Below are 12,984 nucleotides of genomic sequence, written 5' to 3'. Positions count from 1 at the left end.
ATACTTACTCTCAATTTCAGTACTTATCTGTACTTATTCAAAATCAGACACTATATCAGTATCACTGGTACAGACTATTCACTGTTAAGGTAGCAAGTCCACATTATGGAATTAGAAACAACTATCTCAAGTTAATCTTAAAGCACTATCTAGATATGTGGGGTAAATTTGCACTTCAAAAAAAAAAAAAAGGAATGGTAGAAAGAAATCAGTCCTATAAGAAAAAATCAAGGACTGGGAAGGTCATACTGGTGGTTAGGGATAGAGAGAAAGTGACAGGCAGTGGATAGATAACTACACATTTTCTCTCTTTTGCTAACAGCTTATGACTATTCACATAGCAATCATTCATCCCTGGCTTCCAAGTAAGCATTCCGCCATCAATTTCAATCAATCAGTTGCATAGGGAAATGAGGAGGAATGTTGTTTGATGCAACTGGATGTAAACATGCACAATACTCAATACATGGGCGACGTGAACATACACGATACTCAATACATGGGCAATCCTTTCTTGAGGAAATCCTTCACAAGAACATCTAGGCTAACACATACACATTCTCCTTGTCTTCTTGACCTAGTTTTCTGGCCTTCCAATAAAACTGTTACCATTCTATCATATTCCCTTCCTGTATCCCTATTCTTCATTCTTTAAAATTCAAGCTATAAATCTATAAGTCAAACTATTTAAACTGACTTGAAACTTGATTAAATGAAAATAAAACAAAACCAAAAAAGACACCTACCAACCATCCAAAGCCTGCGACTTCATACGCATTACTCACCAACCATTAATATTATACCTGCTACCATCTAAATATATTACATCTGAATATTATGTGGAATTTGAAATTATGCAGTACCATTAACCAAGAAAAATGCTACTTCTCACAAAATCCACAGAAAATAAAGAAATGGAACTCCACAAAAATAGTATATGTAATATAATCTGAATTTTATTCTGCCAACAAGAAGAGTCAATGGAGCATTTTAAGCAAGGGGGTAGTGGGATCAAATTTGTGTCTTGAAAGATCACTGTTTGCAAAATGGAGGATGAGATGATAAAGTTCTGCAAAAAGTCAGTGGAGGGTTGATGAGGGCCTAAAGTTGGGTAGTAGGGGAGGAGATGAGGACACAATGAGTGGAGGATGCTATTGCTACTACTGCTAATCACAATGATGTTAACGATGATGATAGTGGTGGTGGCGGTGGTGTTAGAACTACCATTATATGGAGGCCTATGTGCCAAACACTGTGCTTAGCACTTTTATGCATAATCTAATTTGATCTTCTCAATAACTCTAAACTTAGGTGGTGCTACTGTTTCCCCATTTCCCAATAATGAAATTAAGGTTTCAGAGATTATATAACTTTCCCAAAGACATACAACTAGTAAAATACAAGAGCTGTGAGTTAAGTTAGTGGTAGAATCAGTTGTATTTATCTGCCACAGCATCCATTCAATTCTCCTCTTCTTTTGGTAAAAGAACTCTGCTTTCAGTGATAACTACTCCCTCCCCTTTAACATATAATCCAGAATCAATTAAGATGTCCTAAGCTCTCCTGACTAAGAAGGAGGCAGATATAGACATTAGAAGATGGAAGGTCTTTTTTCTGTCTGATATTCCAGGTATAAGGGCCATTTGATTGTTTCTGAGAAATATTTTTTTTTAATTACTTTTTCATATTATGAATGGAGATTTGACACCAACAACTGTCAAGCAGACCATCCAAGTCTCTTTGTACTCCTATTTCAGCTGCTTCACACACACAAATGCCAGCATCTCCACTGGGAGTTGAGCTTGGGGAATCAATAATCATATGATGAAAGGTATTTATCTTTTCCCAGAAAAAATGTGCTTGGAAAATTAAGATAAGTGTTTTTACATGCCTATCTTTATATGTCATTATGCCCCCTTATATACATTGGCCTTATGCTATACCTGGTGCTACCTGAGCCAATCTTTGCTTCCACGTGAAGACAGCCCATCAACACACAATTCAGAGACAGAGAAAGACCTTCCACTTATATAAGCCAATAAATTACTTTTTTTGCATATTTGGATTTCTGTGACTTACAGCTTAATGTAAACTAATGCAGAAATTAGTGCCAGGAAAAAGAGTGATACAAGTGACAGACCTAAAATGTAAAACTTGTTTAGTAAAGGAAGGGTGCAAGGTAGTGAAAGCTGCTTCATCCCCTAAGAGAAGTTGGCACTCCTCATTGTTTGGTTAAACTGTAGCCTATTGTCTTGGAACTGAGACCACCTAACTAATGAGGCCAATGCTTTAGAGAACTTGGTATGAAAATGTCAGGGCGATGAAAGGTGTTGGTTACTTCTTATTGCCTTCAGTAAGTCCTACAAGAAAGCAACAAGCTGGCAAGCTTGAAAGTAGAAAGGACACAGATGGAACTAGCTATGAGGTGCTCTTCTCAATTATACCAACAAGCCAAAAGGACTGTGACTCAGATAATCATGCTTCTTGAGAGATTACAGAATTCTATGAACCAAGGAATAAAAGAGGAAAAGTAGAAGATGAGACTGGGTCCTGGAAAGGGGAAGCTTGATCACCTATGACCATGTCCAACATTTATGAATGTTGGATGAGTTCTTAGTTCCTATAATTGTTTAATTTAAATCTTATCCTTTTCATAAAAAATATCTCTATTTGAATTCTGTTCATATTTTTCTAAGTGTTTACCCTTTATACAACTGGGTCATATTCTCTAGTCTACTTTCTAAAATTTTGACACAAAATACGGAGAAACATAAATAAAACTTGTAACACATACTTAATTTACAAAATAAGCTATAGAAACAAGGAAACAGAGGAGTATGAATTTAAGAAAGTTACTCTGTCCACTTTTTTCACAATGCCTCTTGTTCCCCATTTGGAAAAATGAAGGTTTTCCTGGTTTTATTTAGATGTAAAAAGTTAAAACAGTGAAGTTACTGTCTTAAGGCAACCCCTCCCTCTATCTCTGGCCAACCCAGATATCTTCCATGATAATAGAAAGAATAAAACCTACTCTTTTTGTCCCAAGTTGAAACTTAAAATATATATTTCTAGTGGGCATTGTTTCAAATGGTAGTTATGTATTACTGAAGTAATATATTGATAAACTTAAGGTATGTAAAGTTGAAAGTTGGCCTGATAATCTGGCCATGAACTCTATCTAGTCTATGAAACCAAAATTTTTTTTAAGAGCCTATATATGAGCCTTTTGAACACAACCCTATCACAAACTCATCAGTTGAATATTGACATCAACTGACTTGACATCAAATTATTACATATCACATAGAACACTTTAGTGATTACTCTCATAAAACAATGTAATCCAACATCATTTTTTTTTTTTTTGCGGTACGCGGGCCTCTCACTGTTGTGGCCTCTCCCGTTGCAGAGCACAGGCTCCGGACGCGCAGGCTCAGCGGCCATGGCTCACGGGCCCAGCCGCTCCGCGGCATGTGGGATCTTCCCGGACCCAGGCACGAACCTGTGTCCCCTGCATCGGCAGGCGGACTCTCAGCCACTGTGCCACCAGGGAAGCCCAACCTCATTTTTTTCAGAATATTGATAATAATGTCAACTAGAATTACATTTAACTTGAATTAAAAGACACAACAAAAACGTTAATGATACGAGAAAATCTCTAGGAAAAGTACATGTGATGATCAATTATAGGCACTACTTATTTTATTGCATTTCACCTTATTGTACTTTGCCAATACTGCGTTTCTTACAAACTGAAGATCTGTGGCAACTCTGAATTTGTTAGATGATGGTTAGCATTTTTGAGCAAAAGTAATTTTTAATTAAGGTATGTACATTGTTTTTTTAGACATAATGCTATTTCATACTTAACAGACTACTGTATAGTGTAAACATGACTTTTATACGCACTGAAAAATCAAAAAAAATTTGTGTGACTCGCTTTATTGTGATGTTTGCTTTATTGTGGAAGTCTGGAACCAAACTTGAATTATCTCCAAGGTAAGTCTGTATCTCTGACGGAAATTTCTAAAAATCAGGATAAAGAAATGATAGTGCCCTTTGTTCTTTTAGAGAAAATTACATAATACAATGTGAAAGTAAATGTGTTACTTACCTGCATTAAATCTGTAAGAAACACATTCTTAGAGGATATATTTTTTTTTTTTTTCCAACAAGCCTAACACGTTACACAGAATTTGATATGACATAACAAGTCCATCCAGGCCTAGGCTTATTCAGCTAAACATGACTTTTAGGGTTACCTGAACTAAACAAAATCCTCAGACAGCTTAAATGATACAAAACATAGAAGCAAGAGAGGTTTGATAATTCAACTGAATTAGAAACAAACATTTAAAAAAAATCCAAATATACACATCATTGAATAATGATAACTTCTTTATAATCAATTTAGGTATGTAACAGACACAAATAATGACACTAATGATATGAACATGAATAAAATTAAGAGCCCATAGTTATTTTCATTAGCTGTCCATAAGGCATTTAACCATTAAAATTTATGGAGACTCTATCCTGAAAAGCTTTCTAGATTTTCCTTAGAAAAATGGCCAATATTTTCTCCCATCAATGCAGAGTTAATTTTAGAACGTAAGATTTATGGAACAATGACCAAATTCTGAGGGAAAACCAAAGTAGAGATTCAATTTTACAAAAGTAAGAGGTTATTCTGGGCTTTATTTTCAATTAAAAAGAAACATGAAATCATGAAGTAAGCAGAAAAACAATTCATTAACTTGCCTCAACTGTTTACTATGAACCTCAGCTCACCTAGGAATACTTCAATAGTATGAGAATTAATAAGAGAAGGAATAACAGAATGATCTTTTTTTTTGCAAGATACCTGAGGAGGACAACACATCAAACATTTCCATTAATCCTGTCACCTTTATTGTAACAGGATTGCATGAAGACAGAGCCAAGAGAATACAGGCACACCTCGTTTTATTGCGCTTTGCAGATATTGCATTTTTTTTTTTAACAAACTGAAGGCTTGTGGCAACCCTGCATCAAGGAAGCCTACTGGCACCACTTTTCCAACAGCATTTGCTCACTTCCATTCTCTGTGTCACATTTTGGTAATTCAAAATATTTCAAACTTTTTCATTATTATTATATTTGTTATGGTGATCTGTGATCAGTGATCTTTGATGTTACTACTATGACTTGCTGAAGCCTCAGATGATGGTTAGCATTTTTTTTAACAATAAAGCATTTTTAATTAAGGTATGTACATTGTTTTTCCAGACATAATACTATTGCACACTTAACAGACTACAATATAGGATAAACTTTTTTTTTTAAACATAACTTTTATATACACTGAGAAACCAAAAAATTCGTGTGACTTGCTTTATTGCAATATTCACTTTATTGCGGTGGTCTGGAACCGAACCTGCAATATCCTCCAGGCATGCCTGCATAAGAAACATCTACAAGCATGATAATCTTCAGTCCATATATGTATCAATTTATTGTCCCACTGCTTGTGCTCATGTTTGTTATCATTAATCTCCTCTGATGCGATGTCAGCATCATGAAAGAAAGAGTTTAGGGTGAGAAGAGCTATTACTGAAAGGATAACTTTCTCTGCTCAAACATTTAAAACAATGAAATACTGCAAACCAAGCAGTATTTTCAAGGCTGCCTGTTTAAAGGATTTCTTAGCCATTCAAAACAACTAGTTAGCCTTATTTTGGCAATAAAACTTTGAAATAAAGAATGTAATATTATTACAGATTACAAAAACGTCAGATCAGATTTGACTATTGTCAAAATACCTCTGCTAAGTCTTTATATTTTGTTCAGTGTTGCTTACACTAAGTAAATGATAAAAAGGTTTACACAAAGTAAATAATAATATTCTTTTTAATAAGCATTCCTATGACCTTTTAAGTTTGTGGTTTCTTCTGTCTCACAAACTAACAGTAAGCTTCTTTGAGGCAAGAGCTACAAAATCCATCTATTTCGATGAATTTTCTGAATGAGGTATTTTATTAAATTTTGTACCCCTGCTGCTTACCATAGACCAGGTACAAATAAATACTACATAAAATACTGCATATATAGAATGAACAATTTCTTACAACACATACAGTTGTAGCCTCACTTCAGTCTCAATCCCATTTTCCACCTTGCCAATGGACAAATTTTTTTTCTGAAAGCACCAAACTTTGTTACTGTCATGCCACAAACCCTTTCATGGCTTTACACTGTCATTTGGATACAGTAAAAACTCCTTAGGACAAAATCCTCTTGATTTTACATCTGGCCTTTTACATCTGGCCTTATACCTCTACCTCTCCCATAACCTCCCAGGCATAGGAACTGGCGTTCTGCTGCCTCCAAGCCTGGACATGCAGAGTTCCCTATATCTGGACCGCCCTTCCCCCAACACTCCTCCTTTGACCTGTCTAAATGCCACCTACTCTAAGAAGCCTCTGCCTATTTCCCATCTTGGTTAGCTGGCCTCCCCACACAGTACTTCTAGGAAAGAACAGAAATTTGCTTCTCTGAGAACAGTGGTTATCAAGTAGGACAGAAAACTCTAATGTAAGTTGGAGAGGGTAATTTCTGGGGTTAGGATGATCAAAGGAACATGTGAATTTGGATAAAATTTAAGAGCCTCTACAAACATTAGAAATACCTAATTTTTTAATTTGGGGATTTATGAAGGTTACAGGTTATATTCCTTGTGAAAATCTAGGGTGTGAAATACTATTATAATGCCTATATCTTTCTCAGATTCTAGCTGACTCTGTACCATATTAAGAACAATAATGTAAATACAAAACAGTCTACTAAAACAATATCCAATATTAACATATGTGTTTATAAATTTCTGTTCCCTCAGAAGTAAATCTCTCTAACACTGATGTTTGGATTTCAGTGTATTATTCATGTCATGTATCTTAATTAACTTTAATACCTTTTCCCAAGTGGAATGCTAGTATACTACATTTTGTTGGTATAGGATGTGTTCTGTGAGAACTGAAAGCTGATAGACACACAGGTCACCGTAGATTACTATTCTTGGTCTCAACTTCATTAGGATTTAGTAGAGACTCTAGGAGTCAAAAGCAAATGTAGGGAGACAGAAGGATAAAAGGAAATCAAAGGAGCTCTGATTGGGATAGTATAAAGGAAGGTTGGGACAAAAATATCTAGAAGTCAGATTTTAAGAAGCAGTAGAGATTCTCCTGCTAACCTTGCAGAAGCAAACATGTGAACTGCCTAGGGAGGAGGTCACGTGGCAAGGACCTGAGGGCTTCTAGGAGCTGAAGGCACTCCCCAGGAAACATCAAACAAGAAAGCAAGAATGTCAGTCCTACATCCACAAGGAAGTGAATATTGCTAACAACCAGTTAACTTGTAAGAGGACCTTAAGCCTGAGGCAAGATCACAGCCCCAGCTGAAATCTTGATTTTAGTATGTGAAACATTGATCAGAGATCTCAAGTAAGCTGTGTTTTGACTCCTGAACCACAGAAACTATGAGATAGTATACTTGCATTGTTTTAAGCCACTGACCTTTTGGTAATTTGTGAAACAGCAACAGGAAATGAATTCATCATACTTTTTTTTTTTTTTTTTTTTTTGCGATACACGGGCCTCTCACTGTTGTGGCCTCTCCCGTTGCGGAGCACAGGCTCTGGACGCACAGTCTCAGCGGCCATGGCTCACGGTAGCCGCTCCGCGGCATGTGGGATCTTCCCGGACCGGGGCACGAACCCGTGTCCCCTGCATTGGCAGGCAGACTCTCAACCACTGCGCCACCAGGGAAGCCCTCATCATACTTTAAAAGCAAGAAAATATTGCTCTTACATGTGTCTACTTACAAATCTCATCTACATTCTACATCCAACATTTGTTTTTCAAACAATGCATTATCTTTTCTTTGTCATCTAACAAAAGATTCCATTTTCATGAAATCTGTAAATTTTAAATTTGTTATAAAAGTGTTTTATCTCTGAGCTTAAATTTAATTTGAAATATATCTGAAAGAGAAAACTAAAAGAATATTTCTCTAACTTTTTGGAATCATATATTAAAATCTTACAATTCTAGAAAATATCATATTCCATACTTCAATTAAAAAATAAACATTTAACATGATTATATCTCTTTCAGTATTATGTTAATCACTAAAATATATCATACTAAGAAATATATCACAATGTGGGAGCATACTCACTCACTGTGCTCATTTAACCCTAACCATAACCACATATTTTCATACAACGTGTAATATGTAGAGAAAAAAGAGACCAATTTCACAATCAAAAAAGTTATATAAAGTTATATAGTAATTTCTCCAACATAACAATATGTTTTCATAGCTAAATCTGTCATCTAGTAAACTGAGGGAAAGAGTTTGGTGATATTGCCCATCGTACAGTTAGAGGGCAAAATAAGCTTTAATATTTTCAGAATGCAACAATTAAAACTTTCTTCTGTACTTTTGTCAAACAGGAAATTTGTAATTAAATAAATTTGTAAATACCCAAGAGTAGACATTCACACTGTCAGTATATTATACCTTTTTTGTACAATTCCAAATAAAGTTTGGTGTTTCAAAAAGAAATCTGCTTTAGGGACTCCCCTCGTGGCGCAGTGGTTAAGAATCTGCCTGCCAATGCAGGGGACATAGGTTTGAGCCCTGGTCCAGGAAGATCCGACATGCCACGAAGCAACTAAGCCCGTATGCTACAACTACTGAGCCTGCGCTCTAGAGCCCGCGAGCCACAACTACTGAGCCTGCATGCCACAACTACTGAAGCCCATGCGCCTAGAGGCCATGCTCCGCAACAAGAGAAGCCACCGCAATGAGAAGCCCACGCACCACAACAAAGAGTAGACCCCGCTTGCCACAACTAGAGAAAGCCCGCACGCAGCAACGAAGACCCAACGCAGCCAAAAATAAATAAATAAATAAATAAATAATAAAAAAGAAATCTACTTTAAGCTGGCTTACCTTCCACACTCAAAGTCCCCATTTTAGATTCCAAGAAGTCAAATAATGTGCTTGGTGCTGACGGCCTTGCATTTCCCAGTTCCTCTTCATCTTCAGATCTTATTCGCCCCCTGCCTTTTCCTTTACCTTAAGAAGTAAAGCAAGACATATACATTATACATGCAAAAACAAAAAAAGAATATACACTAAAATATAATCAGCAGACATCTTAAGTAGAACTTTATATATATATTTCTTTTCATATTTTTCTGTATATTCTACATCCATTAAAACAAAAATGTTTTTAAATGACTATATTAAGTAGCACCTTTAATCCTTTAAATGATCTATCTGGAAATTTGAATTTGTTCATGTAAATTATCTTTTAAGGAAAATAAATCATTTTTATATGATTTTTCTTTAACCACTTATTTTTTTTTTAATTGAAGTATAGTTGATTTACAATGTTGTGCCAATCTCTGCTGTATAGCAACCACTTATTTTTTTAAAAGAATATAGGACTGGGACTTGAAAAATCACATAATACATTTGACCATACAATAATTTTAAAATAACATTAAATAAAAGTCATGTTCCTGTTAATTATTAAAAGTTTATAGACTAGTCATTTATACAAATGGCCTAGTTCTAGAAATAGTTAACAGAGCTAGTTACTTCATATTTTCTGTATTATTCATGGCCTTGTTAAATAAGGTATTAGACCTACTTTATATAAAGATGAAGACAATGAGACTAAGAATAACCTACATAAGACTGTGGTTCCCAAACTGCTGCTCCTTCCACTTACCATAATGGTAAATGAAGTTATAGCCTTCACAGCAACAAAACCCAGTCTTTGTCGACAACATATATTTCTCTGAAAATCAAATAATACTGTCTGGCACATTGCTTAATGAATTATACCTCTCAGAGGTGGACCCGTAACAGGTTTCTGTTTATTGCTGTTAAGAAGTACATTCAGTGCTGCTTCTAAGTTGTTGCCATTATCCATGAGAGCTTGCCTTGATGCTTCTTTACTAAAGCCCATTTCTGTTATGTGCCTCAGAGCCTTCTCATCAACCTGTAAAGAACGAGGAGAAAAGTTATGCTGATAGCCAATAAACAAGCAAGGTATAAGTTTTTAACTACATGCTGTTTTTTAACTAAAAATTACATCTGATGTTTATGGAAAAAATGTGATATTAATACATCACTTGCTGTTTTTTCATACCAATAGTCAAGGAAGGATCTGTGATGTGCAGGGTTGTGCCTTCAGTACTTTCTCTGTATCATTACAAATGCAAAACAAACAAAAAAGAAATTTTATATGTCAGAATAAGGCTTTTGAAAATAATACAGGCAGTGAAAACTACCTAATGAAAAATTTTCATGGTTGATACTTCTCTGTCCTAAGGAAGTGCAATTTATATAGCACCTCTCCAAAAATGCAAAGTATAAAAAGAAGCTAACAAAATAGTACCATCTCAGTAGCTTGGTTTTTTTTCTACTCTCTATTGTTTCAGTACTCTGCTCTATATTTATTAGCAATACTATCTATGAAGCTTTGACAGCCTGTACCCCAAGTAAAAAATCTACTTTACAAATGTCAGAACCCCAAATCTTGAAAAATCTAGACCTGAGTAGAATTAAAGAACTGTTTAAGTAACATAAACATATCCCATGAAGAAATTACTGAATCATAACCAGCTGAGGAATACATAACTAACTTTTATACATTTAAGAGTTAAGATGGATAGGCTTTAAGATAGCATTACACATGGCATGCATGGTGCAGACAGCTACTCTGATACCCATGTAGACGTTGTTAAAAGCACAGCACTTTTTAAAAAATCCTGTTTTTAAAACCCTGACTTTTTTTCAAACCCTGATTTTGTGACTTCCAAAGACAAAATCCTTTCTAAATATAGTAGCAACGATCAACAGATCAGAGCTGACACATAAGAGAAAATTTACATCCCTGCTGTAGATATACTAAAGTAAATGTAAAAAGGATTAGACATTAAAACTATAATTCATCCTTCTTATTCAAAAACTTATCTAAATGTAAAAAAAAATCCTTCCAAAGCCTTTCCCTCTCCCAATTATCTCCCAAGTAAATATCTAATTAAGAATATTATCCCATACATAGAATTTAACCAAACACTCAAGAATCAATTAATATCCAACCTTGGTATAACTTATTGTACCTTTCTTGTTAACCTGATTTGCAGTTAACCAGTTAACTCTCATTCAGTGCTGTTGGCAGGGCCATGCTCTCTCTGACAGATTTAGGGAAGAACCTTCCCTGCTTCTTCTAGTTTCTGTTCTTTGCTGGCAATCCTGGCATTCCTTAGCTTATAGATGTATCACTCCAGTCACACAGCCATCTTCTCACTGTGTGTCTTCAGGTCAACTTCCCTCTGTAAGTGTCTATCTCTGTGTCTAAATTTCCCCTCTTTATAAGGAGATTAAACTAGGGTCATATTGGCTTAGGGCCCAACCTAATGACCTCTTTTTAACTTGGTATCTCTGCAAAGATCCTGTTTCCAAAGAGAGTCAGTCACATTTTAAGGTACTGGTGGTCAAGACATCAAACTATCTTATTTGGCAGGGGGGTAGCATGGGGGTGATGGATGGGACACAATTCAACCTATTATACCACCTATTATCAAAAATTATTTTAAGAACCTGTCAACTGACATCCTAATCAAGTCCTCTTTCAATTGTTGAAAATAAAGAGCTGAATACCATGCAACATGCAAAAGAACAGGGTTCCTGGTCATTAAAATTTCAAACTGTCCTTTTGATAGTCTCCTTCATTCTTAAATGACAGTTTTTCTGAATACAGAATTACAGGTGAACAGTTTTTTTTCTTTCTGTACTTTCAATATATCACCCCACTGCTTCCTTGCCTCCATACTTTCTGATGAAAAATTGGCCATTTATTTATTGAGGATCCCTTGTATTTGATGAGTTGCTTCTCTCTCACTGCTTTCAAGATTTCCTGTCTGTATCTTCCAACAACTTGATTATGTGTCTTGGTGTGTCTCTGAGTTTATCCTATTGGAGTTCACTAAGCTTCTTAGATTTGTAGATTTCATCAAATTTGGGAGTTTGGGGGCATTAGTTCTTCAAATATTTTTTCTGTCCCTTTTTCTCTTCTATTGGGAAGAGAACATACACAACATAATGTGTATGTTGGTATATTTGATGGTACCTCATAGGTCCCTTAGGCTCTATTTTTCTTCATTTTTTTCTCTTTTTGCATCTTAGACTGGGTAATTTCAATTGCCCTATATTAAAGTTCACTGATTCTTTCTTCTGCCTGCTCTAGTCTGATGTTGAACCTGACTAATGAAATTTTTTATTTCCACTACTGTACTTTCCAGTTCCAGAATTTCTATTTTGTTTATTTTTATAATTTATCTTTATTGATATTCCCTACTTGTTCATATATTGTTCTCCTGATTGCTTTTAGCTCTTTGTCAATGGTTCCTTCACACCTCTGAGCATTTCTAAGACAGTTAATTTAAGTTCTTGTTTAGTAATCCCAATGCCTGAGCTTCTTCAGGGATAGTTCCTTTCACTTTCTTTTTTTTCCTGTGAGTGGATCATACTTTCCTGTTTTATGGTATGCTTTGTAATTTTCTGTTGAGAACTGAAAATTCTGAATACTGTATTGATGGTAATTTTGGAAATCAGTTTCTCCCTCCTCCTCAGGGACTGCTGTTGTTACTTAATGAAGACTGCAGCTGTAAGTTTGTTTAGCAACTTTTCCAGATTTTCTTTTGTAAGGATTTTATTCCTTGTGATATGTGATCACTGGAGTCTTTGTTCCATTATCTCCCTGGTCAGCCAGTGACCAGCCTCTTTCTTCATTAATCACCATCTGTATGCTGCAAGAGTTTGATTTGACTCCAGAGTTGTAAAATAGTTGCTTCAGACAATGTTTGTCAGCTTAAGAGTTTTTTTGGTGGACAGCCCAATTTCTGGAGCTTTCCATTCTGCCAT

At 35.5% G+C, this 12,984-nt stretch overlaps 1 protein-coding gene across 3 annotated transcripts in view; it reads right to left on the bottom strand.

Annotated features, from left to right (window-relative positions):
* The window catches only part of TDRD3 (tudor domain containing 3), a 201,881-nt gene that overhangs the window by 53,432 nt on the left and 135,465 nt on the right, over positions 1–12,984 (bottom strand). For all 3 annotated transcript variants that reach the window (XR_012327696.1, XR_012327697.1, XM_019936451.3), the window contains 2 exons: positions 9,898–10,054; positions 8,995–9,120 (listed from right to left, as the gene is read on the bottom strand). Coding sequence is in view for 1 of the 3 variants with exons in the window: in XM_019936451.3 (XP_019792010.2) it covers positions 8,995–9,120; positions 9,898–10,054 (283 nt within the window). In the remaining 2 variants the exon portion in view is untranslated. The remainder of the gene's footprint in view (positions 1–8,994; positions 9,121–9,897; positions 10,055–12,984) is intronic.

This window comes from Tursiops truncatus, chromosome 18, assembly GCF_011762595.2.
Source record: "Tursiops truncatus isolate mTurTru1 chromosome 18, mTurTru1.mat.Y, whole genome shotgun sequence".
Taxonomy (NCBI): Eukaryota; Metazoa; Chordata; class Mammalia; order Artiodactyla; family Delphinidae; genus Tursiops; species Tursiops truncatus.
This window is presented reverse-complemented; position numbering and strand designations above follow the sequence as displayed.